We start from the raw sequence: 24295 nt of genomic DNA on the forward strand, positions 1-24295 counted from the left end.
CAAAGTGAAAGTCGCCAGGCTCCTCTGACAATGGGATTGTTCAGGCAAGAATACTGGAGTGAGTTGTCATTCCCTTCTCCAGAGGATATTCCTGAGCCCGGGATCGAGCCTGGGTCCTCTGTATTGCAGGTGGATTCTTTATCATGTGAGCCACCAAGAAAGCCCATGTTATCTTGGTTAGTTACAGCAGCCCTGAGAGAGAGGAGTTGTCACTTGACAGATCAGGAAACAGAGGCTCAGAGAGGTTCGAGTGACACAGCTAGTTAAATCACTGAGTCAGAATTAAACTCAGGCCCATCAGCTCTAAAGCCAAGAAGCTTTTATCCTGCTGCCCTGTGGATCCTGACTCCAAAACCCACCACATCACAGTCACAGCTGTGACCAGTCACAGGAAAGCAAACAGTTCAAGATCAAATAATTATAATAAAGTATTTTTTCCTATCCATGAAGTACACATTTGTTACCTCATTTAAGACATATGAATACATTTGAGATTAGTTTCCTAAATACTCAAACCCAGGATTTTACAGATACAGAGGTTTAAGTTATGCAACTGCAGGACTGCCCTGGCTCAATCCCTGAAGGGGCAGAGCCTGAGGCTATAATCTTTTCCTTTTTACACTCTGATCCAAAATAAAACCAAATGTGAAAAGGGGGAGAGTGGGACCTTAAATTAATATTCCCAGAATTAAAAGGAATACTACTCTGAACTTTACTGTTCTCAGCACTAATTAGCATTTTCAATTCAACATGTCACGACTGTCCTTGCTTGTCGCCTACAGATACAGGAGCTTCATTCAGTTCCCATGGAATGCGGGCACGTAGACTTCCAAGAATCAATCAGGTTTTACAAGTGCTTTGTTTAAACTGTTAAAATAGTAAGTGATGTAGTAACAGAGACTCCGCACAAATGAGACTGCTGCTGCTACTGCAAAATCACTTCAGTTGTGTCCTACTCTAACTGGTGCAAAAGGGTAGATTTTACAACTAGCCTGGCTTTGTACAGAGAAAAAAATATTAGCAGAAAAATCACCAAATGTACTGAAAAATCATAGGTGGAAATGGTACCACTCACTCATCATTGCTATGAACCAAACAGGCCAATAGGCCCTTGAGCAACTGCTGTTTTCACCCCACTCCCACAGTACACAATGAATTTATGTCTGTTTGTCTTTCTACCCTGGCTGCCTGGCTGGCACCAAACCATGAGCACGAAACAGAGTTAAACCTGCTGATCTGCAGGAGAGTTAGCTCATGACTTGGGCCTCGTTGTCGAGATGTTATATAAGAGACTGAACACATGTAGGCACACGCATCCCACACATACCCTTCAGGCTGCTGTTCATATTTATGCTACCCAAGCTTTTGTGACCACAAAACTGGAAAACAGCGATAGTTCCTGAGTGAATCTAAGAATTGCCTCTTGCAAAGAGAAATCTGCTTCATCAGTGAGAAAGCATACCTGGATTTTCCTTTCTGAAAGCCTAGTGAGCTTTACAAAAACGTTATAGAAATGGTAAAGGGGCTGATTTGCACTAATCAAGGACTGTAGCTGAAAACAAAAATCACTACTGCTGGATCACATGACCAGTCACTGGTAAATTACAGTTCTATATCCATATAAGTTACTTTCCAGTGGGGCCCAGAAGTGCCAAAATGCTTTCCCACATTTCTATATTTGCAGAGACTATTAATTCTTCAAAACTCCTAGATTTCAGTAATCTTTTAAATACTTTATGCATCTCCCCAAAGCAAGCTGCAATTTACTGCAAGCAGGAGCTTTAGAAATACATATTGTAATGTAATTTAAAAAATCTTAGCTGGTTTGAAAACGACAAAGCCAGCATAGGTGGATGTGAAATCAAAACAACTCCTAGGGAACAAAAGGTCCCAGATGGTTCTCTGCCATCCCCTTCCTTGAAGTTAAAAGGCTTCCTTACAGTTTCCTAGAATGATGCTACTTCCCGATGGCATATGTGGCCATAAAGGCACAACATTGTGCCATCTTGCAGCATTAGGCTGAGCTGGACAAAGAAATACTGCACAAAGGCAGACTGACTCTATGAAAGGAAAATAAAGTAGGTTTGCTTTGATCTTCCTTACCACCTTTTGTTGAGCTTCCCTGGTGGCTGAGATGGTAAAGCATCTGCCTGCAATGTGGGAGACCAGGGTTCGATCCCTGGGTTAAGAAGATCTCCTGGAGAAGGAAATGGCAACCCACTCCAGTACTCTTGCCTGGAGAATCCCACGGATGGAGGAGCATGGTAGGCTACAGTCCATGGGGCCGCAAAAAGTCAGACACAACTGAGCGAGCTTCACTTCACCACCTTTTGTTAACAGGTTTATAAGAAAAAGGGCTTCCCTTATAGCTCAGTTGGTAAAGAATCCATCTGCAATGCAGGAGACCCTGGTTCGATTCCTGGGTCGGGAAGATCCCCTGGAGAAGGGATAGGCTACCCACTCCACTATTCTGGCCTAGAGAATTCCACGGACTATATAGTCCATGGGGTTGCAAAGAGTGGAACATGACTGAGCAACTTTCACTTACAAGAAAAACAGTGAATACTACCCTAGTAGTTATGTGCCATCAATCAAGGAGTACCAGGTTCCTGCCATGCCTTTTGTAACATTTCTATAAATCTTTGCTGCATGAACATTTCATGGTGCTAGCAAAGTCCACTTTCCCTTGTCTGCTCTGTCATAAACAAATGTAAAACCCTGAGGGATCATTTATCTGATCGTATGGTACAGATACTAAGTTTTCTTTAAAACCTTTCCTAAACATTAGATATCACTAGCTAAGTTGCAAATGTTATAAAACACCACATTAAACTTTAACCCAGTACCATACGCTAGAGAACCTTTAGGCTTTCCTGTTCATTATTCTCAGTGGTAATACTTTATTAATATACATCACATGGGCTTCTGAATTCCTTGACCAAAAGTTAAAATGCTCATGAAAGGTCCTTTCCTTTAATGATGACAGTCTCATGAGTTTAGATAACCAATTTTAGAGATTCAAAATGAGGCAAAGAAATCAATCATTGGATTCAATAGAAGAATGAGACAGATGGCCAGAGCAGTGTTTCTTAAAATCACCTAATCCATCACTGCTCTATGAGCAAATCACATGTTTAATTTTTGAACCACACAATTAGAAAGACAAGAAAACTAAGAAACAGGCTCCTCATTTCTAGGAGTTTTGGTAAAACAAAGATGCAAGATGAGGTGCTCTGGCGGATGACACTGGAGGGCAGGCAGGTGCCAAGTCATATAATTGTTCTCCCAAACAAGGACAGGGGCATCACTGAGGAGTGGTAATGACTAAATGTGTGATTCAGATGGGCCAGTCTGGCAGCTGTGCTTGGATGCGTAGGAAGGAACAAGGAGTGAGACTTAAGAAAACCTTGTCACATAATAACTTTGTCCAAGTGGAGAAGAGGGATCTCAAGCGGTGGCTGGGAGGAGAGAAAGCAAAAGACAGAAATACAAGAATCACTCATTCACTTTTTTTATACAGGCATTCCCCGGCATGTGGAAGACTTATGCATGGGAGTGAGCGTGGATATACCTACAGTCCAAATAAAAGCTGAGATGTAGGCAGTGGGAAGAAAAGGTTAATGTTTTTATGAAAGACGCAGATGAGAACGGAAGGTTTTACATCTGCAGAAAAAACAAAGCTGAGTGATGGTTCGAATCAGGATCAAAATGATCAATGGTTTGAAATAATGGACTATAGCTAAAAAGATGGGTTTAGTTGTGATACATATGAACACCTCTTCTTGTACTAAAAAGGAACAACTGCACAGGTACAAAATGAAGACCTACCCCAGCTTCAGCAGACACAAGGAAGGAAGATCCTCGGACAGCAAGCTTCCTACACTTCACTGTGAGGAGGCAGTGACCATCCTGACCACATCATGTGGCACTGGGTCAGAGGAGCAAGCCTTCTCCATTTCTTGGTCCTCAGATCACATGGTCTGAGCTCGATATTTCAAATGGGATGAGAAATAAGAACCTATTCAGAAAAGAAGCTAAGATTTATAAAGATTCAAGCCTGTAACATAGGAGGATCATTGGAAAAACAGTTCATTTACTCTGGAGAAAATAGGACTCTGGAGGAATAAAAAGAATGGATTTAAAGGCGAACTTTCAGTGTAGTTTAAGCACACAGACTGAGGTTGGGTGATTGGAAGTTACCAAATGTAACGATCTGGGCCTTCCATCATCAAGGACACTGGAAGTTACCGAATGTAACAATCCGGGCCTTCATCATAGAGGACAGTCCTGCACAAACACTGATCCCTGGTGATATGTTGGGCTAATGCACGGTACACAGTTGGAGTTTCAGACTCTAGAGTCCCTTCTGATCCCGCCATTCCGTGACCTGACGAAAATGGAAACTCAAGCTACATTCTCAGGGAAAACAGTCAGGCAGAGAGAAGAGCCCAAGAGAGGTTCAAATTACCCTCTTCCTTGCTGTCACTGACTTTCCACACTTAAACTTCACAGGGCTTCACTCTGTAGGCAGCTCTGCAGCCGTATTGCTTTACTCATTCAACTGATGCCCCCCAGAGGTTTCAGACTTAAAGCTAAATAATGCAAACAATGGAAGCCTCCCTCAGTGGGTGTGCAGATAGCAGAGGCCCGTGCTATGATTCCAGCACCTGCAGCTCGCAGACCTCCCTCTTCTCTCACCCACCCACAACTTACTGAAAGCTACTGGGTGAAAAACTCTGGGGAAGGGGGCGTAAAGGTGAATAAGACGCACAAGTTTGCCTTTCACGACACAATTTATTACGGATGGCTCACTGTGGCTGTGTGACTTGAGAGATGACATCTAAAGGTTTGTGAGTGAAAAGGCAATAAATATAAGCCAATTTAGTTTATTACTTTATGGACATTTTAAGGTGAAAGACAGTCCTATGTCTTTAGGCCAGTGAAGAACAGAACAGCTCAAGAACAATGTGTTTCAGACTCTGAAACCTACCCCGCCAATCCTTACCCTCTGCTGCTCTTCCCAATTCTCCTAACACAAAAACTGACATCAATTGGGATTTTTTTTTTCCAATTTGGGAAGGTTTAATATCCTCTTTTAACCTTAAGATTAAAATTTTCTCTCAAAAGGTAATTTAAGTGTTTTGCATAATTTTAGAGGTAAACCCTTGGTTTTCTTTCTGTGGGTCGACATATCAGTCAGGGTTCAGTTCCGTGTCTTTGGAGAAAAATATAATATGTAAAATACATATGCTAAGTCACTTCAGTCGTGTCCGACTCTTTGCGAACCTATGGACTGTAGTGCACCAGGCTTCTCTGTCCATGGGATTTCCCAAGCAAGAATACTGGAGTGTGTTGCCATTTCCTTCTCCAAAATATATATAAAGAGATTTATTTTAAGGAAAAATAGCTGCTGCAGTTGTGGAGGCTGGCAAGTCCAAAACTGTAGGGAAGGCCAGCAGGCTGAAACTCAAGCATGACCTGTATGTTACAGCCTTGAGGCAAAATTCTTCCTTCTCTGGAAAACCTCAGTTTTCACTCTGATTGCCTTCAATGATTGGATCAGACTGTCTAGATTATCGAGGGTAAGCTTCTTGATAAAGGAGGAGATATTTAAAGTCAATTGACTGTAAATGTTAATCATATCTGCAAAATACCTTCACAGCAACACCTACTCCAATGTTTGACCAAACTGGGCCCTGTAGCCTAGTCAGGTGACACATAAAGTTAACCATCTCAGTCAGTGACCCCAAGAAGAAGACCCTATTCCCACGCTGAAATAAAGCATGTCAGAGGTCTACCTGTCAATGATCATAACCTTCATTGAATAGGCTGGATACTATCTACTCAAATCATTTCCTGTATTGCAATGCTCTATGAAAATAGTATTCATAAACTGGACACCTCAGAATAAATCCCCCTGTATTTTCACTGATGATTTTTTACCGAGACTCCAATACAGGTTGGCTTCAAAGCATCAAATAAATCCTTTTTTATCATTATAAGAACAAAACAGCCTGGTTGTATAAAAATTAAATGGTCTATAAAGTATAGATATGAAACTTAAAGAAATCCTTCCTACTGTTTCAATTAGAGGAAACTATGGCAGAAAGTGAAGAGGAACTAAAAAGCCTCTTGATGAAAGTGAAAGAGAAGAGTGAAAAAGTTGGTTTAAAGCTCAACATTCAGAAAACGAAGATCATGGCATCTGGCCCATCAGTTCATGGCAAATAGATGGGGAAACAGTGGAAACAGTGTCAGACTTTGTTTTTTGGGGCTCCAAAATCACTGCAGATGGTGACTGCAGCCATGAAATTAAAAGACACTTACTCCTTGGAAGGAAAGTTATGACCAACCTACATAGCATATTCAAAAGCAGAGACATTACTTTGCCAACAAAGGTCTGTCTAGTCAAGGCTATGGTTTTTCCAGTGGTCATGTATGGATGTAAGAGTTGGACTGTGAAGAAAGCTGAGCGCCAAAGGATTGATGCTTTTGAATCATGGTGTTGGAGAAGACTTGAGAGTCCCCTGGACTGCAAGGAGATCCAAACAGCCCATTCTGAAGGAGATCAGCCCTGGGTGTTCTTTGGAAGGAATGATGCTGAAGCTGAAACTCCAATACTTTGGCCACCTCATGCGAAGAGTTGACTCATTGGAAAAGACTCTGATGCTGGGAGGGATTGGGGGCAGAAGGAGAAGGGGACGGCAGAGGATGAGATGGCTGGATGGCATCACCAACTCGATGGATGTGAGTTTGAGTGAACTCTGGGAGTTGGTGATGGACAGGGAGGCCTGGCATGCTGCAATTCATAGGGTCACAAAAAGTCGGACACAACTGAGCGATTGAACTGAGGTGAATGGCATGTAGATATATATGGAAGGAGAGATAGTGAAATAAAACACATTTTTCATGAGAAGATAGTGTGCACGAAGATTTAAGGTACTAAACTTTACATAGTTATTGATTTATTTGTTAACTAGAGCCAACTCTGAGCAAAGATGAATTATACAATTCTCTGGCACAGTTCTGAAATCAACCTAGTGGAAGGAAGGGACTAACAAATGCTAAAGTATAAAGTGCTGGTGGGCAAGTTTGCGGTTTGGTCATTTTTATTCAGTTGAAGGCTCCCAGTGAAAGGATTAGCAGATCCATTGTAACTGTGTGCAACCAACCAGAAGCCTAAACCTAAATTATACAGGTACAGACTTCCCTGGTGATCTAGTGGTTAAGACTTCACCTTCCAATGCAGGGGGTACAGGTTCAATCTCTGGTCAGGGAGCAAAGATTCCACATGCCTCAGGGCCAAAAAACCCAAACATTTAAAAAAAAAAAAAAAAGCAATATTATAATAAACTCAATAAAGCCTTTAAAAATGGTCCAAATCTTTAAAAGTAAATAAATTATACAGGTAAGAGAGAAGTATACTTGGGTTAAATAGCCAGCCCAGAAGCTTTCAAAATTTGCAAGTGCTAAATAAAAAATGTCCCTAATGCATCAAAGTGTGTGCTAGTCACTGAGTTGTGAAATGTCCCTAGTGCATCTAAGTGTGTGTTAGTCACTGAGTCATGTCCAACTCTTTGTGACCTTGTGGACTGTAGCCTGCCAAGAATTCCTCTGTCCATGGGATTCTCCAAGCAAGAATACTGGAGTGGGTTGCCATTTCCTGCTCCAGGGGATTTCCTGACCCAGGGATAGAAACCGGGTCTCCTATATTGCAGGTGGATTCTTTACCATTTGAGCCACCAGGGAAACTCAATGCATCAATAATCACTTAAAAAAAAAAAAGATATGAAGTACTTCCATGTAGATATTACTAGCAACCCAGTTTGTTTTTTGATAAACACAGTTTCTTTTTGTCTTGCCTAACTTAGGGCCATCAAGATTTCAGGGGGCTCTTACATAGAAATAAACAACATCTCAGAAGGATGGATGAGTTGATAAGGACACTCAAGGCACCCCAAAACCTCATCTCTAAAACCTTTTACCTTACACATCCATGTTCTAAGCCCTCATTTTAAAATTCATGTACACTTCAGACAGGCTACTGAGGAAGGATTACAATGCCAAATGAGACTTGGCAAACTTCCTAAAATATCACAAACACACCATTTTGCCTTTTTATCATAAGGCAAAATAGCTACTCTTCCATTGTTAAAGGTACTAAAATTTTGGCTGTATTAAAAAAAAAGGCTGTTACAAATACATGCAATAGTGCAGAAAGGAATCAACCTCATAATAAAAATCTCTTCTCCCTCTCAAATTTTTTTCTTGCTGGAGATAGTATTACCTGGCTCCACAGGCACAGAAGAAGAGACTCACCCTGAACCCCTGAAACAAGAGGCACCCATGTCTCCCTAAAGCACAAAGCCAGGCTGCATCCAGTTCAGTATAAAAAGACTTTGTCCTTGCTTTCTGTTTACAAACCAAAAGAGGGTGGTTTACATAACCAAAGCTGTTTGCTTTAAAAATAACTGCAACACTGAAAATTGTTCCATGAATTGTTTTTAGGTAGGTACATCAGTAACAGAAAACCATGTGCTCTAGACAAGAAAAACCCATCATACACCTCAGAGCAGTGTGAACTCAACTTCACAGGTGTCCAAGAGCCATACACTGAGTCCTATTTCTGAACCAGCAGCCAGATTTAGAATAGCCCTTTTCTCTTCCCTCCTGACATTCTATGCTCCTCCTCTTCCAAAACCTTCTTGAATGACTCCTTTATCACCTTCACAATGACATGAGGTTCTAATCATGTGTATGGTTTAGACTTGTGTTGTACAAATTGGTGGATGATGGGGACTCTTTTTTTTTCCCTCCATGCTCAGGGTAGCAGGCAAATGTAAATAAACAAGATGACATTCTCAAAGCTGACTACTTCAAATACAGTTGGACTACCAAGAAATTCAACTAGAAATGCCAAACTAGTGTTCTTTCCCATGAGGCTTCATTGGATTGAAGACTACGACATTTGTCCTCTCATAGGTCTCCTTAGCTCCATTTCCCTTTTCTCTATTTTCATGCTTTCTTTCTGCTGCTGCTGCTGCGTCGCTTCAGTCGTGTCCAACTCTGTGCGACCCAACAGACGGCAGCCCACCAGGCTTCCCCGTCCCTGGGATTCTCCAGGCAAGAACACTGGAGTGGGTTGCCATTTCCTTCTCCAGTGCATGAACGTGAAAAGTGAAAGGGAAGTCGCTCAGTCGTGTCCGACTCTATCGACCCCATGGACTGCAGCCCACCAGGCTCCTCCGTCCATGGGATTTTCCAGGCAAAAGTACTGGAGTGCAGTGCCATTGCCTTCTCCGGCTTTCTTTCTATTGTACAGCTATTTCTTCAACTTGTATTTTACTTTCTGATTCTCAGCCTGGGGCTTAACACAAAGTCTCTGGACAAGGCATGTGGATGCATCTTGCTATATACCAACAAGAGCATCTTCACAGAGATGGTAGATGGTAGGAAGCCACTGTTGCAAGATAAATTAATGGGTTTGTTCTAGTGTTAAGCATATTATATAATAATGTCATTTTCAATATTAATTTTTTTCACTGAAGAATGATACAAATTTTAAGAAAGGATGGCAAAAAGCATATTTGTTCAATTAGCACAGTATCTACTGTATATATAAACACAATCTGAAGTCATCTAAACCCAGGACCCCCTGAAGGAAGTAACATTTTAAGATTTACTAAGTTCAAGATATAAAAGTCTAAATTGCAAGGTGAAGGAGATAGTGTTTTCTTAGGGAAAATGTCTCTGCACGTGTGCATATCTCACTTTCTCAAAGACACACACTCACATACACAACCAGAATTGGCCTTGTAAATGGAGCCTCTGTAACTTAAGAAAGTCTCTTATAAAATTCAATAGGAAACTGACAAATAAGACAGCTTACTGATATTTTCTCTTTCGTGTCTGTACTTTGAAGAAACCCAAACTTTCTAATGGAAGTTAGCAGAAGGCAAGCTGTATATGCTTCCTCTATTTTCCTCGTAGCGAAAGTCCCTTAGTCGTGTCTGACTCTTTACAACCAATGGAGTATTCAGTCCATGGACTTCACCAGGCTGGAATACTAGAATGGGTAGTTGTTCCCTTCTCTAGATGATCTTCCCAACCCAGGGACTGAATCCAGGTCTCCCACATTGTAGGCGGATTCTTTACCATCTGAGCTACCAAGGAAGCCCAAGAATACTGGAGTGGGTAAGGCTATCCCTTCTCCAAAGGATCTTCCCAACCTAGGAATCAAACTGGGGTCTGCTGCATTGCAGGTGGATTCTTTACCAGCTAAGACATTCAATGAAGTGACAGTGACTTCTTAAGGATATACAAACCAGGCAAGTCCATCTTTGTGGTTTGAAAAGAATGGAAGTCCACCTTTCATGTAAAGTACAATAATCCTATAGCAATCACACTTTAAGAACATTTAGAACTATAATATGTTAATAAAAACACATTTGAATACCATACAAAGGAAACAAAAATAAGCCAAGATGGGCTGGCATGGCTGTCTGACTCAATTACAACACAGTCCATGAGTCTCACAGGCCAGTGTGTCACAGTCTTCTGCTGGGAGGTTGTGTGCGACACTGTGACAGGTGAGGAGCACCCATGTGCTTTGATGACGCTTCCCATACCTGGGACAAGCCAATGGCCCTGTGACCACAGCTGCTGTTAAGCCTGAATCAGCACTATATTTGAATCTCTTATTATGGAGACTTCACAATTAGAAAATTTGCTTAAGGGAGAGCATGCCAGGGTCCACAGTGTCACAGTGATGCAGTACTAATCCTTAATAGTCATGACCACAGTAATTATAACACTTCATGCCTTTGCTGTGTCAGACACTGATCTACATGTTTGACGTGCATTAACTCATTTAATCCTCACTCTATGAAGCTGTTACCAATTTCTCTGTTTTAAAAAGGAAGAAACAGAGGAATGATCAAATAACTTATCCAATATCTCTCAGCTTGTCGGGGTGGGGAGTAGAGCTGAGATTGCAACCCAGGCAGCCAGACCCCAGAGTCCTAGCATAAAGTAATTTGTTGTTGTTTAGTCACTAAATCATGTCCAATTCTTTTGCAATCCCATGGACTGCAGACCACCAGGCTCCTTTCTCCATGAGATTTTCCAGGCAAGAATACTGGAGTGGGTAGTTATTTCCTTCTCCAGGGGATCTTCTCAACCCAGGGATCGAACCTGTCTCTCATATATTGGCAGGCAGATTCTTTACCACTGAGCCACCTGGGAAGCCCCAGCACAAAGTAATAGTTTAGCATCGTCCCTAAATAATTAGGCAGTCAATTCTGAGAGTAAGACTATATGTCTCTCCATGTGCTCAGTTTCAGTATAATCTTGAAGAAAAACAACAACAAAAAAGATCCTCTTCTACAGGGATCATTGCCATTGCATCACCCCTACTGTCCTTTCTGTTTTGGCCTTGTATTTTACAGTTTAGCAGGCACCAGCTGCAAGGAGCAGAAAAGAGGAGACCAGTTCTGCCAACGGAGTAGGCACCCACTCCAGTGCACTTGCCTGGAAAATCCCATGGACGGAGGAGCCTGGTGGGCTGCAGTCCATGAGGTCACAAAGAGTCAGACACAGCTGAGCGACTTCACTTTCACTTTTCACTTTCATGCATTGGAGAAGGAAATGGCAACCCACTCCAGTGTTCTTGCCTGGAGAATCCCAGGGACAGGGGAGCCTGGTGGGCTGCCGTCTATGGGGTCACACAGAGTCGGACACGACTGAAGCGACTTAGCAGCAGCAGTTCTGCCAAAGGCAAGCCCTCTCGGAAAGGGCTTCCAATCACAATGGATGGCACCACAGAGCCTTGCAAGCACACACAACTGCAACTCAGAACTGTCTCTAGAGGTTCTGACACAACAAAATCAGAGACAGTCATGTGAGGTGAGGTTCAAAGCCATAGATGTGAATAATACTATTGAGAAAAATTGCAAAATGAAAAGAGCAGAGCTTTCCAGACCAAGCCTTTGGTAAAATATCATGGAATGAGGAGAAAGAAGAGGTGAAGGAAAGATCAGCCCAGAGGGCACTGGCATCAGGTCAGGTATGAGACGGAAGGGGAGAGCATCAAGGCTAAGGTCATCCTGGTGCCAGTTATTTACAGACGGAAGAAACAAGGGCTGGTCTCCCGCCAGGCACCTGGTGATTAGAGTTCACGGGTCACCATGGAGATCTCTGGGACAATTGTCTACAAAAAGAACCCTTTAGTTATCTACCCGAAACTGAACTTTATTTTGAGGAGGAGGAGGAGGAAGGCAGTGTAGCAACTGAGCAAAGTAGACAAAAAGAAAGCTAATTACTTAACATTGTGTCTACCTGAACATATTCAGATAATAAAGTGCATAAATATGTCCCAGAATATGTGTGTACATATACTTGGCTATTCAAGTGGACTCATACCCATATTTACTTCTCTTTCCTTAGAAAGAAAATGACTGGGCTAAAATAAGAGAGTAAGCTCAATAGTTGGAGGGCAGTAGCTGTTACAATTTTCCAGGTGGTTTTCATAAGACACACTCAACACCTCCAAATTAAACCTAAGGTCAACTGGAAGAGCATTAAGTAGAAATGGATCTAAAGTAGTTATGAATCTTGATTGCACACTGGAACCACCTGGGGAATTTTTCTTTAAATACTGCCACCTGCCTCCTACCCCTAGAGAGTCTCAGATAATTGTCTAGGGTGCAGCATGGGTACCGAGTATTTAAAAGGTCCCCAGGTGATAGCCAACTGAGACTACCCAAGGTGAGTGAGAACCAATGATCTGAACCAACGATGTTCCAGCACATGACCTCAATAAATGGTTCAACAACATGACCTTGTGGCAAGGACGGAGCTATATTTAAATAAACCCAGCAGGGCCATGGGGTGTACTACCTTAGAGCATCTACTGTGAAAATAATCCAACCCAGCAGGAATGACGGAAGCAGGCAACCAGGCCCTGTTTGGTATGTCTGCCGCACTAAAGAGGTCAGGAGCTTCTGGGAAACAGAGGCCTGCCTGGATTAAAACCTTGAAAAGGAGTCAGGTGTTTTCACTACAGCCGATTACTATGCACATTACTGTCCACCCAAACAGGCCTTGTGTTGGGTTGTAGGAACACTAAAAGAAAGGGGGTTCCTTCTAGAATTGCACCTTGGAATTTCAACTTTTCCTAAACTATAACAATGGTGTCAGGGATACAGGTTGTACACGTGGAAAGCTATGCCATAGTAAAAGATATTTCTGTGTACCACAAAGCCAGTTCTAAAAAGGAGACTTTTAGAGCATTAAAAAAGTCACAGTAGAAAGTAAGACATCCCAAATCTCAATACTCTAAACTGAAATATCACAGTTTTACTAAATACGCTTGCAAAGCCCAGTTCATAGATACCAAATGCATTTCACTTAGCTTCCTTTCTGCTTCATTTTGCATACCCACATTCATCTGCAGCAACATGGAAGCAACTAGAGATGATCACACAAAGTGAGGTAAGTCAAAAAGAGACAAATAACAGTTGTGGAGTTTACAATATGCCACAAATGAACCTATCTGCAAAATAGAAATAGACTCACAGACAGTACAGACTTGTGGCTGCAAAGGGGCGGGGGGGTGGGGAGGATGAACTGGGAGTTTGGGGTTAGTAGATGCAAACTATTACCTATAGAATGGAATTGATAGACGACAAGGTCTACTATATGGCACAGGGAACGACATTCAATATTCTGGGATAAACCATAATGGGAAGTATAAAAAACAATGTATACATGTGTATAATTGAGTCACTTTGCTGTACAGTAGAAATTAGAACACTGTAAATCAACTATACATCATTAAAAATTTTTTAAACTTGTTTTTCTAGAAAAGAATAGGCCTGAACACCATACACATTTAGCTTATAGAACCATAGACCATGCTCAGTGATTAAAGGTCCAAAGACATTATCAAGACTTTTGACAAAGCTCTACAAGTACACTTCATAACTGAGAACTGATACTGAGTTGGCCAATATAAATTCTGCCAACAAAGAAACAAGTTATAGTAATACTTCCAACTTTCTTACTGAAAAAAAAAAAAAAGAGGAAAAAAAGTTCCAAATTCTGGAAAGCCATATTTCAAGGGATTGGAAGACAGACCCTAAGCAGGAGAACTTGGACTAGCATGGGATGTGCTGTATGACAACACTCCTGTTCATCATCAACTTCAGCATGGAAACTCCACAAGAAATAAATACTATGGAAAAAAAGAAGCCAATGACATTTGAGCCAAATAAATCCTCATTACACCCTGGGCTCTGGGAGCACCTCCACGGGTTTTCCTGGTTCAAGTGAACATCATGCAGTATCCCGAAGGGCACCAATTTACTTTGAGGTGTACATTGCTTTACTCAAAGAACTTGGTGCAATGTCTAAAAACCAAAACTAAATGTAACAAGTATTGACAAGGATGCAGAGCAAGTAAGACTCATATACACTGCTTGTAGAAATGCAAGACTGCACAGCCACTACGGAGAAAAGTTCATCAGTTTCTTATAAACATGTAGGTACCTGTGAGTCAGCAATTCCACTCCCAGGTATTTCCCTTAGATAAATAAGAAAACCTTGTACCTAAGTGTTTGCAGCAACATTTATACCACCAAAGCCCGGAAATATCCAATGTTTCTGATACCCCCAACACAGTTGAATCTCAAATGCATTATGTTAAGTGAAAAAAATTCAGACTCAGAAGTCTATGTGTAGGATGCCACTTTTATGACATTCTGGAAGAGGCAAAACTAGGATGGTGAGCAGATCAGTGGTTGCCAGGCATTAAGGATAGGACAGCTGGATCACAGAGGAGCCACAAGAGGGAATTTTCTGGGGTGAGAGAACTCTTCTGGATCATTACGATAGAGGTAGTTACATGACTATACATTCGACAAAACTCAATGAATCACACACACCCCCAAAACAATAAGCTGTGTGCATATTCAAAAGTTTTAATAAGAAAAATTTCAAGGATTTTACACTTTTTCTTTTCACCAGTGTATTTTATGGAGAGTCTTTTAAATTGGCTATCTTTACTTTTCAACTGCTAGTCTATTAATCACATAATCTGCTACGTCCCCCACTCTGAAATGCCCCAACTCTGGGGGTGATCAGTGACTACCCAGTAACAGCACCAAGTGCTCTCTTTTCTCTTCAGTGTCTGAATCCTTGACCAGCTCATCCCTCTCCCTTGGCTGGTTCAGCACTGCTCAGTTATGCTTCTCCTACTTTCTGGTTTTCCACCTCCTGTCCTTGAAGTGTCGTCTCACCACCTTTCAGTTTTCCTTGCAGAACCCTCCTCATTTTCAAGGTCTCCATTCCATTCCCCTTATGGAATGAATCTGCCCAGAGTCCCAACCTTCATTTTCTCCTTATTCCCACCCTTCTAGGTGTCCATTAAACATTTTACTTGCATCTCTCCCTTGCAGCTCAAACCTCTGTGTTTAAAGCAGAGGTTTGTCTAGTTCTCCCACCAAAACCTGGTCCTCCTCATGACTATATTCCTGCCGCCCTTAAACAAATGAACCCAACTCAAACTTGGAGTATAACCTTAAATGTCAATGTTTTACCTGCATCCTTGGACACATGCCTCTATAGAATCTTGAATTAAATCATTCTCTTCCCACTTTCACTGCCATGCCATAGTGCCAGCCCAGCGCCTGCCCAGGAGGTTCCTTCAGGAACTTCAAAGCTGGTCTGTACATCACCGCATGCGTTCTTCTTAAGTGCCTCCCCTACTCTACAACACTACTTCAAAATGAGGATCACGTGGGTAGAATACCAATTCCCCTCCTGATCGCCAGAGATTTGGCTGATCTGACTGACTACATGTATGTTCTCATAAACTCCCTCCTCCCCTTGCCCCTGATACCCTTCCCAAAGCAGCAAAATTCAATCAAGGGAATGGCTTTCCTTGATGAAGGGACCGTAGACTTCCAAAATGCACAGCTGAGCACTTGCGCCAGATCTTGCTAATGAAGCTTTCAAGATCCACAGATAGAGAATTATCTAATTTATCACACTTTATCAAGATATGTTATCCTTAGGAGTCATCAACAGTTTCTCATTGCCTGCAGAATCATGTACTAACCTCTGAGCTTGATCACTCAACAATACGGCCTCAACGTGCCTTCATTCCTAATCCGTCTTCTAGATTCTTTGACGCTGAACTTCACACGACTCAATAGGACCCAAATTTTGCTTTTTTCCACATCTGCACCTTTATTTTTCTCTCCTCCCTTCATTCAACTTTATATGCCATTTACCTATTTTAAAAGTTTAAGTTAATTACTATACCCAGTACATCCTCCCTGATGAAAGGCCACAGCTTAGAAGTAATTCTTTCTTCACTGAACTCCTCATAACCCTGTAATTATTTGCTTGTGGGTTTTGTTTTTCTTTTGTAATCTAAGGATCATGTCTTTATCAACCTTTCAGTCACTATTATGTTTTTGAGAAGGTACATATTTCTTGCTTAAATTATTCTAAACCTTAATATTTTCAATTCATATTAATAGACTTGAGTTAAAAAAAAAAAATAGCCCCAGGGACTTCCCTGGTGGCTCAATGGATAAGAATCCACCTGCCAATGCAGGGGACATGAGTTCGATCCCTGGTCCGGGAAGATCCCACATGCCACGGAGCAACTAAACTTGTGTGCCACGACTACTGAAGCCTGCATGTTCTAGGGTCCGCAAGTCGCAACTACTGAAGCCCATGCAGCCTAGAGCCTGTGCTCCACAAGAGAAGCCACCTCAGTGAGAAGCCTGTGGCACCACAGCTAGACAGTGGCCTACATGCAACAGTGCAGACTCAATACAGCCAAAAAAACCCTTTCAAATGATTATTTTTCATGCCCCAGGAGATGAAGATGTTAGAATTCTTTTTTACAGCACATGCCAATGTAAATTAGTGATTCACACACATGCCTAACTAACGCATCAATTAAATGCAGGCTCCTGAGCCTAAAGGCCTAGTCTAATAATACTTCCCTTCTGCTTAGCAAGATGTATAACTATATTAACTAAAATATAACAGGGGAAAAGTTATCTATTCACCCGAATGAGGCATTACTAGCTCTAGGATGTGAATTTCAAAATGGATGAGTTTAATGCCATCTGAACCCCACCTAACAATTTTTATTTGCAGACCCTGAAATGTAAGATCTCAAATACCACTTTATAATTTGGAAAAAACACAGTGAAGAGTCATGAACAAGATCACACAAAAGGTCAATGTTTTTCCACAGCGCTGCCTGCTAACGAGAGAAAAAGCCCAATTCCAGGTTCTAAGTGATTTCCCCCAAAGGAGTGTCAACAGATTTCACAGGTCATCGGTATTAACTTATCCCCAGTGTATGAAAGTGTGCTCTCACGGATTAGTCAAGAGCAGCTCTAGATTTGGTTTTAATTAAATAGGCTTTTTTTAAGGAAGTTATTAAATTGACAAATTAGCTCTGCACACTCACTTTCACAGTTCTTGAGCACTAGTATAAAATTAAATACACAAAGCCTGGGCAGAGGCAATTTCGTGAATTTCAATCTGTTACACAAAATAACCTGAATAGACTTGACATCCTCTAGTGGTGAAACTGAAAACTTGTTTCCAAGTCAATTATTTTGCTCAGTTCTTGCCTACGATTGGTTATGGCAACACAAGTGGAAAGAATGGTTCGTTTTAAAGAAAAAATAAAAAATTCATCATAAAGAATGTGACTTGACTACTTTTGAGTAGAAAATAAACATATGCTGACAGAAATACAGTTCTGAATGCTGAAAGAAATATGATTTTTATATTCTAATTTTCAATATTCTTTAAAAAGTCTCATTTTATAGATGGTATACTGCCAATTTCAACCCATCTTTGATACACACACACACACACACACACACACACACACACACACATAATAATGAACACATTACAGGTGTTACTTTTATAATCACCTGAGATTCTAATCTAAATTGCCCTAAAGTTGGACCACAGTCTTTTCAGGGACAGAAAAACTAAGACATTTAAGAATGGGCTCTACCTCCTAATAACCTAACGTGCTGTACGTGCTCAAGTCACTCAGTCATGTCCAAATCTTTGCGACCCGATGGACTGTAGCCTGCCAGGCTCCTCTGTCCGTGGAATTCTTCAGGCAAGAATTCTGGAGTGGGTTGCCATGCCCTCCTCCAGAGGATCTTCCCAACCCAGGAATCAAACCCAGGTCTCCTGCATTGCAGGTGGATTCCTCACCATCGGAGCCACCAGGGAAGCCCAATAACCTAATAACCTGATCTAAAAGGGAATAAAATGAATCCTTCAACAAATGTTGCCCTTTAAGGTGGCAATGTTCTCCTCTTGATGGTAATAAAAGACAGAAATTCCCACCCCATCCCCCAAAACCTACCTCAATATAATCCTGTAATTATTAAAAAAAAAAAAACTTGCAGCATTTGTATGTTAATATTAAATACATCCACAAGAAGAAAAGTACTACACTGAAGTTTGATATTCAGGTATAGGTCACATATTTTAAATATATGAAAAACTTCCTAAGTTGTTACAATCCTCAAACAACTGCCAACCAGATTTAAATATATTTTTTTCACCTTTATTCTTTCTTTGGCACCTAATCACAAAGGTATTCTGACCATGAAAAGCCATAACAGTAATCCAGGGGTAGAAAAATAGGAAAAAGATGTGAGCCAGAAATAAGCTTAGTTAAACTATGGTGGTTTAGTCACTAAGTCATGTCCAACACTTGTGATCCCATGAACCGTAGGCTGTCAGGCTCCTCTGTCCATGGGATTCTCCAGGCAAGAATATTGGAGTGGGTAGCCATTTCCTTCTCTGGGGGGATCTTCCCAGCCCAGGGATCAAACCCTGGTCTCCTGCATTGCAGGCAGATTCTTTATCAACTGCTGCTGCTGCCAAGTCACTTCAGTTGTGTCTGACTCTGTGCGACCCCACAGACAGCAGCCCACCAGGCTCCCCTGTCCCTGGGATTCTCCAGGCAAGAATACTGGAGTGGGTTGCCATTTCCTTCTCCATCTTTATCAACTAAACTACAGTTATTCAAAAGACTATATATAAAACTTGTCCTTTGGAAACTGAAGTTTCCAGGAAGAGATGTGAAAGAATTGTTTTCTATGAAGGAGATGGTTAAATTGCCCTTTTCATAAAGAAAATAGTTCACTGACAGCCACATGGTTGATTTGTATGTTAATTGTTAGAAGCATGACCAGTTCCTTGGTAAACATGCCTGAGCACTGAATAAAACTAGTTTGTAATTCACTAACATCTGAAAATCTTGTTCATGTGCAAATTCTAGGAAATGCTTATTTATTATTTTTAGCATAAAACGTGTGTATTAACTCACTGGAACAATTTTGCTTCAGAAGCAGTTTTTTTGTTGTTGTTGCTGTTGTTTTTTCCTTTGTGCAGATTAGGCACCAAACCGTTTATATTCTTAATGAGGATACTGCCCTCCTGCTGCACTAACCCTCAGAACCCAGTTTATCAAGTTCCCTAAAGCATTTACAAAGGCACGTCCTCTTAGCCACCCCTTCCCCACCCCAAACCAAAATAATGACCTGCCAATCTTTCAAATACAGTAAGACAAAATAAATCACCCTTCAGGAAGTAGCGTGACTTCAAAGTAAACAAGTTCAAGATTCCTTGTCTTAATCTCAGGTATTAAGTCTTCAGACTTTAGGTGCCCCGACTCTACGTAGCTGAAAAGATTCATTTGCAAATACGGTTACAGCTTTCCCGGACCTGTCGCATTAATAGAAGCACACCTTCTAAGTCAATACCTCTCTTTTGAGGGCGGAGGGAGTCTCAAATTTAGGTGACAATTGTTTCCGATTATGTGTAAGCAGAAAACTCAACTTAATTGGGGAGCCTGCAATTGGCACGGCTTTTTTAAAATAAGAATCTGCCTCATCGCCCCCAAGTGTAGGAAGGTACCAGAAACAGTTTACTGGCCAAGAATAGAAGAGGGGACTAGAAAAGAGAGGTGGATCTGCAAGAAGAAATGATCTCGAGGGGCGGGAATCGAGGGGGGCGGGGGAGACTTAATGCTCTCGGGGATGTGAGCTCCTGCCCCCAACCGCGGCTTGGAAGTGGAGGGAGGGGGGTTCCTCTGTACCGCTTTCGGAGGGGCCGAGACGATGTTCCCACCTATGGTTGGTGCACTGACTGAAAACATGAACTGTTGAGGATCCTTTCAAGTTAGCAAATCTCTGAGACCCCCACCACCACCCGCAGGCCTCCACCATCCCGAAAGCAGCCCCCTGCTTCCCAACCCCCCGATCTCAGTCTTCTCGTGACCAACGTCGTAACTGCGGACCCCAGGACAATCGCTCCGGAGCTCTGGGCTGCGTCCGCCGTGTCGGGCGACCCCGGCACCCGGCGCGCCAGTTAAAGCGAGAAGGTTTGCGCAGAAAAGGATAATCCTGCGAGCCGCACCTGGACAAGGATTTTCCGGCTGCTGGTTTGGTTGGGGGAACAGGATTTCCCCATTCAACCGAATTAGACCCTGACTGGCAGGTGGGAGAGGAGGACCGGCGTCTCCCTATTTCCTCCTCCAGCCCGCGCTCCCTGGCGCGCTTCCACCTGTTGGGGGAAGTCGAGCTGGAGCGCGAGAGGTGCGGCCCTGGCTGCGGCCGGGCGCCAGCGAACTTGGGCGCCGGGGCCGCGCGATCGACGCGCGGCGGCGGAGGGCGGAGAGCCAGCGCGCTCCGAGCCGGCCGTTCCGGGCCGCGGCCGGGCGGGGGAGGGGAGCGCCGGCCCCACGCGAGCCCCGCAGCCCCGCTGGCCGCCCTCCCGCCCGCGCCCGCCCGACCCCCACCTGCCCCCGCAGCTCAGTCACCTGTTTCGCTCTGCGCGACGCCATCGCCGCCCGTGTGGCTGTCGCCGCCCGCTCCCAGGTCCGCCATGGTGCTCCGATGACGCGCCCGGAGAGCCGCTCCGCCCTCTTCCTCGGCTTGGCTCCCGCCGGCCCCCCGCCTCCCGGCCCGCGGCCCAGACAGGTGAGCGCCGTCAGGGAAGGGCGGAGGAAGGAGGGAGCGAGCGCTCGCTAGCCCGCGGCGGCCTGCACCCGGCGCGCCCCCTCGTGGGCAGGTACGGCGTGGCAGCCGCTCCGGCTGACGCGGCTGGGTTTCCGCAACCAGAGCAGTGGGCGGAGTCAGGCAACCTGGGCTGCGAGCTTCTGGTCCCGGCTGCCCGGCTCCTCGAGGTCTGCAGGGGGTTCGGGGACACTTGGTGGCGCTAGGAACTGGGACGCTCTGAGGATCCGTCGAAATGAGGCGAGAGCATCCGGAAGGCTCTATCCCTCTCTGAGCTCCGAGGCAGCCTGATCAATGTTAGACTCGCCAGGGCTGGGGTTCATGGTGACAGCCGCCGAAGACTATCATGCCACGTGGAAAGCCGGACTACACGGGCTGGATTCGACTCAGCGGCCTAGTCTTCATCTGCGTTTTAGCACATAACTGCCGACGACCTGTCTTTTCACCAGGCTTCTGTATCTGATGTTCCCTAGGGCACACAACTTTGTGCCCAATGATGTAGCTTTTCTTATTCTTGACTTCCGATTAGCAGCTTACCTTGTGACTCGTGGCTGGCTCCGGAAGACCAGGAGAAAAAGCAGTAGGCAACAATTTCTTTCTTTTTTAAGAAACAGATTATTAGCTGCAGAGACATCAATTTCTTCTCGCAAATAAACGTTAAGCAACAAATGCTGAGGGGGGGGGGGGGGAAGTAGCCTGTATAAATGGAAACATAAAGGAACAAAATGGAGCAGAGATCAGTTCTACCTGGTTACACAGAGATGCAGTCCCACAGCCTTGGTTGGCTGAACACAAGTCACAAGCTCCCAACAGTTTAAAATCCTCTTAAGGACTTCAGCAGAATCTAGGGGAGCCCAAGCGTGTCTGAGAACAGTGTTGGATTTCTTGGTAGGGTGACAACTCTCACCATCCTTGCATGCACATCCTGCCACTCTGAGCCCAGGAATGGACTGGTTTTATTTGGTTTACTGGGTCATTGGCTGATTAGGTAGAGGTTTTCATTAAGGGACACGTGCTGCGGTTTGTAGTTATGGATTTTCCCTCGGTGCTATTTCTATAGCAGACTAGGCAAACTGATCATTTGGCAGCTTGACCTTCCTAAATCACATTCAGATCACTTAGCGCTCTTCTAATCAATGAAAATTAAGCCTCAGGTGGTGGTTTTAGACCTCAGCTTGGGTCCAACCAAAGGTATTTTTTAGTAAATTAAGTCACCAGGGTTTAAGACACTTTCCTTTGAACATCAGAAAGACTCTGAATTCTCTGAAAGAAAAAGAATCAAGAATCCTCCTTAGGAAAAGGAGGCCGTTTGTTTTCAATCTTCTGCTATACTATTTACTTAAGTGAACCAATGAGTTCTTTGACTTCCTCCCCTCCCCAAAGTGAAGACTTATTGGTGTGTTTTTGTATGTGTGTTTGGTTTTTATTTCTGTCTGTGCTCATTCCTTCTCCCATTCTTTTGGTAACTTAGGTTTCAGTTTGTCACAAGTTACACAAAAATAAATGCAACAAGAAACACACCAAAATTCTGCACTTAGGCCCTGTACAGACTCTGTATTCCAGAGCCCATGCAGTGTTTGTAACAGAGTGGACTATTGGGTGACTGCGGGAAGGGTGACATCTGTTAAATGTCACCCCACCACATTGTATTTCATGTTGTACTTTACTGAGAACACAGAAGCCATCTGTCCTGAGTGCCCATATCCAACTCAAAACCTTGCCGAATCATCCTGACTCCCTTTTCCAGGGGAGGAGCTGGATGTCCTCAGGCCACTCACTCCCCCTCCTGCCTCCTCTGAAACCTCATCTCTCCGTTATCCCTACTCCCCAAACGCCTCCCCACTCAAGGGGCTCTGCCCCGACAAATACATTCAGGGCTCTCTGATTCTGAAAATTTCATCCTTTGACTTCCCACCCTGCCAAATCTCGTCATATATTTTGTTCACCAAAGGGGATGAATATGTGGACTTTGTGCCGCCATCAGCTTATTATCTTTGTTTAACTGGCTGTGGTCTTTCTTACCTGTCTATAAAAGCTTTCTTGGTCACAAAATCAAATTCCATTATTTTGATCTGTATTCCCCTAGACTTTCTGCAGCACTCAAGCCTGACTGTTTTCCTCTTGGCTTACCCCACTGGCCTGATGTTTCTCACTCCTCTGTGGTCAGTTCTTTTGTCTGTTCTGTGGACTTAAATTCTTCCTCCTTCTCAACTTGTCCCCAAACCTGCCTCCTCCCCAAATCTTAGGCCATAACCTTTCTATCTCCATTCTATTGCTGACAGCCCTCATCTACTGTTATCTCCATCCAAATGACTCCTAAATCGAGAATCTATACCCTGACTTCAGTCCTGACTTCCACCAATACATCCTCAAGGGTCTCTGGACACTCTAGCATGTTCTCTTTTCATGCACATTCTAGCAGGATGCCCTGACATTAATTCAACAGGTCCCCAGACCAGCACCCCCGCCCCAAACTTGCCTATTTTTGAATTCTCCTACTCATGTAGGTTCAACATCTTCATCACTGCCCAAATCAGGGTTCCAAAATTTTGTCAATTCATTGTTTTAATTCCACTCTCTCACTTCGTATCGCTCTGTAGCTTCCACTAGACCCTCATTCACATCTTAAACAGTTTCTGAACTGCTCTGTCCAATTTCCATTCCCTCTAATTTACCCAACACAACTTTACCAAGTTAATCTTCTAACACACACACACACCTTGCTCAGAAAACTTAGATTCCCCATTTCTACATAACTAAATACTAACTTCACTTCCCTCCCTGACCATCCCCCAATTACATCCTGAGCTCTCCTATCCCATTTCCACTTTTCAACTCTGTAATTCATATTTCCAGCCAAGTAAGAGTTAAAATGAGTTAAAATTTGTGTGTGCTTTAGTGCAATATGCAAGTTGTTCACTTTCTCTAGAACACCTTGAAAATCTCTTTCTGCCTTTGTTCTTGGAGCTGTTTGCCAGAATGACTTCTCCAGTCCTAAGTAATTTAATACTTCCTTTCTTCCAAGGCCCAGGTTGAGGTCCACCAACTCAGTGAGACTTATTCCACCTGCCCTGGGTCTCTTGGCAATCTGGTCCTCTGAACTTCTCCACGGTCTTCTGTACTTGTAACTTGTCCAGCCTTTAACATAGACCAGATGTAGTTTGTTACTGCACATCTGCCTCTTCAATCTGATACGAATGACTTGGTGGCAG

General features: G+C 43.2%; 1 protein-coding gene across 1 annotated transcript in view; it reads right to left on the reverse strand.

Moving 5' to 3' along the window:
* The window catches only part of MAP7 (microtubule associated protein 7), a 176518-nt gene extending 155488 nt beyond the window's left edge, over window positions 1-21030 (reverse strand). Inside the window, exon 1 of the mRNA XM_070796250.1 lies at window positions 20888-21030. Within this exon, the coding sequence (XP_070652351.1) occupies window positions 20888-20954 (67 nt within the window). The 5' untranslated portion in view covers window positions 20955-21030. The remainder of the gene's footprint in view (window positions 1-20887) is intronic.
* Between the last annotated feature and the right edge of the window lie 3265 nt (window positions 21031-24295).

Source organism: Bos indicus, chromosome 9, assembly GCF_029378745.1.
Source record: "Bos indicus isolate NIAB-ARS_2022 breed Sahiwal x Tharparkar chromosome 9, NIAB-ARS_B.indTharparkar_mat_pri_1.0, whole genome shotgun sequence".
NCBI lineage: Eukaryota > Metazoa > Chordata > Mammalia > Artiodactyla > Bovidae > Bos > Bos indicus.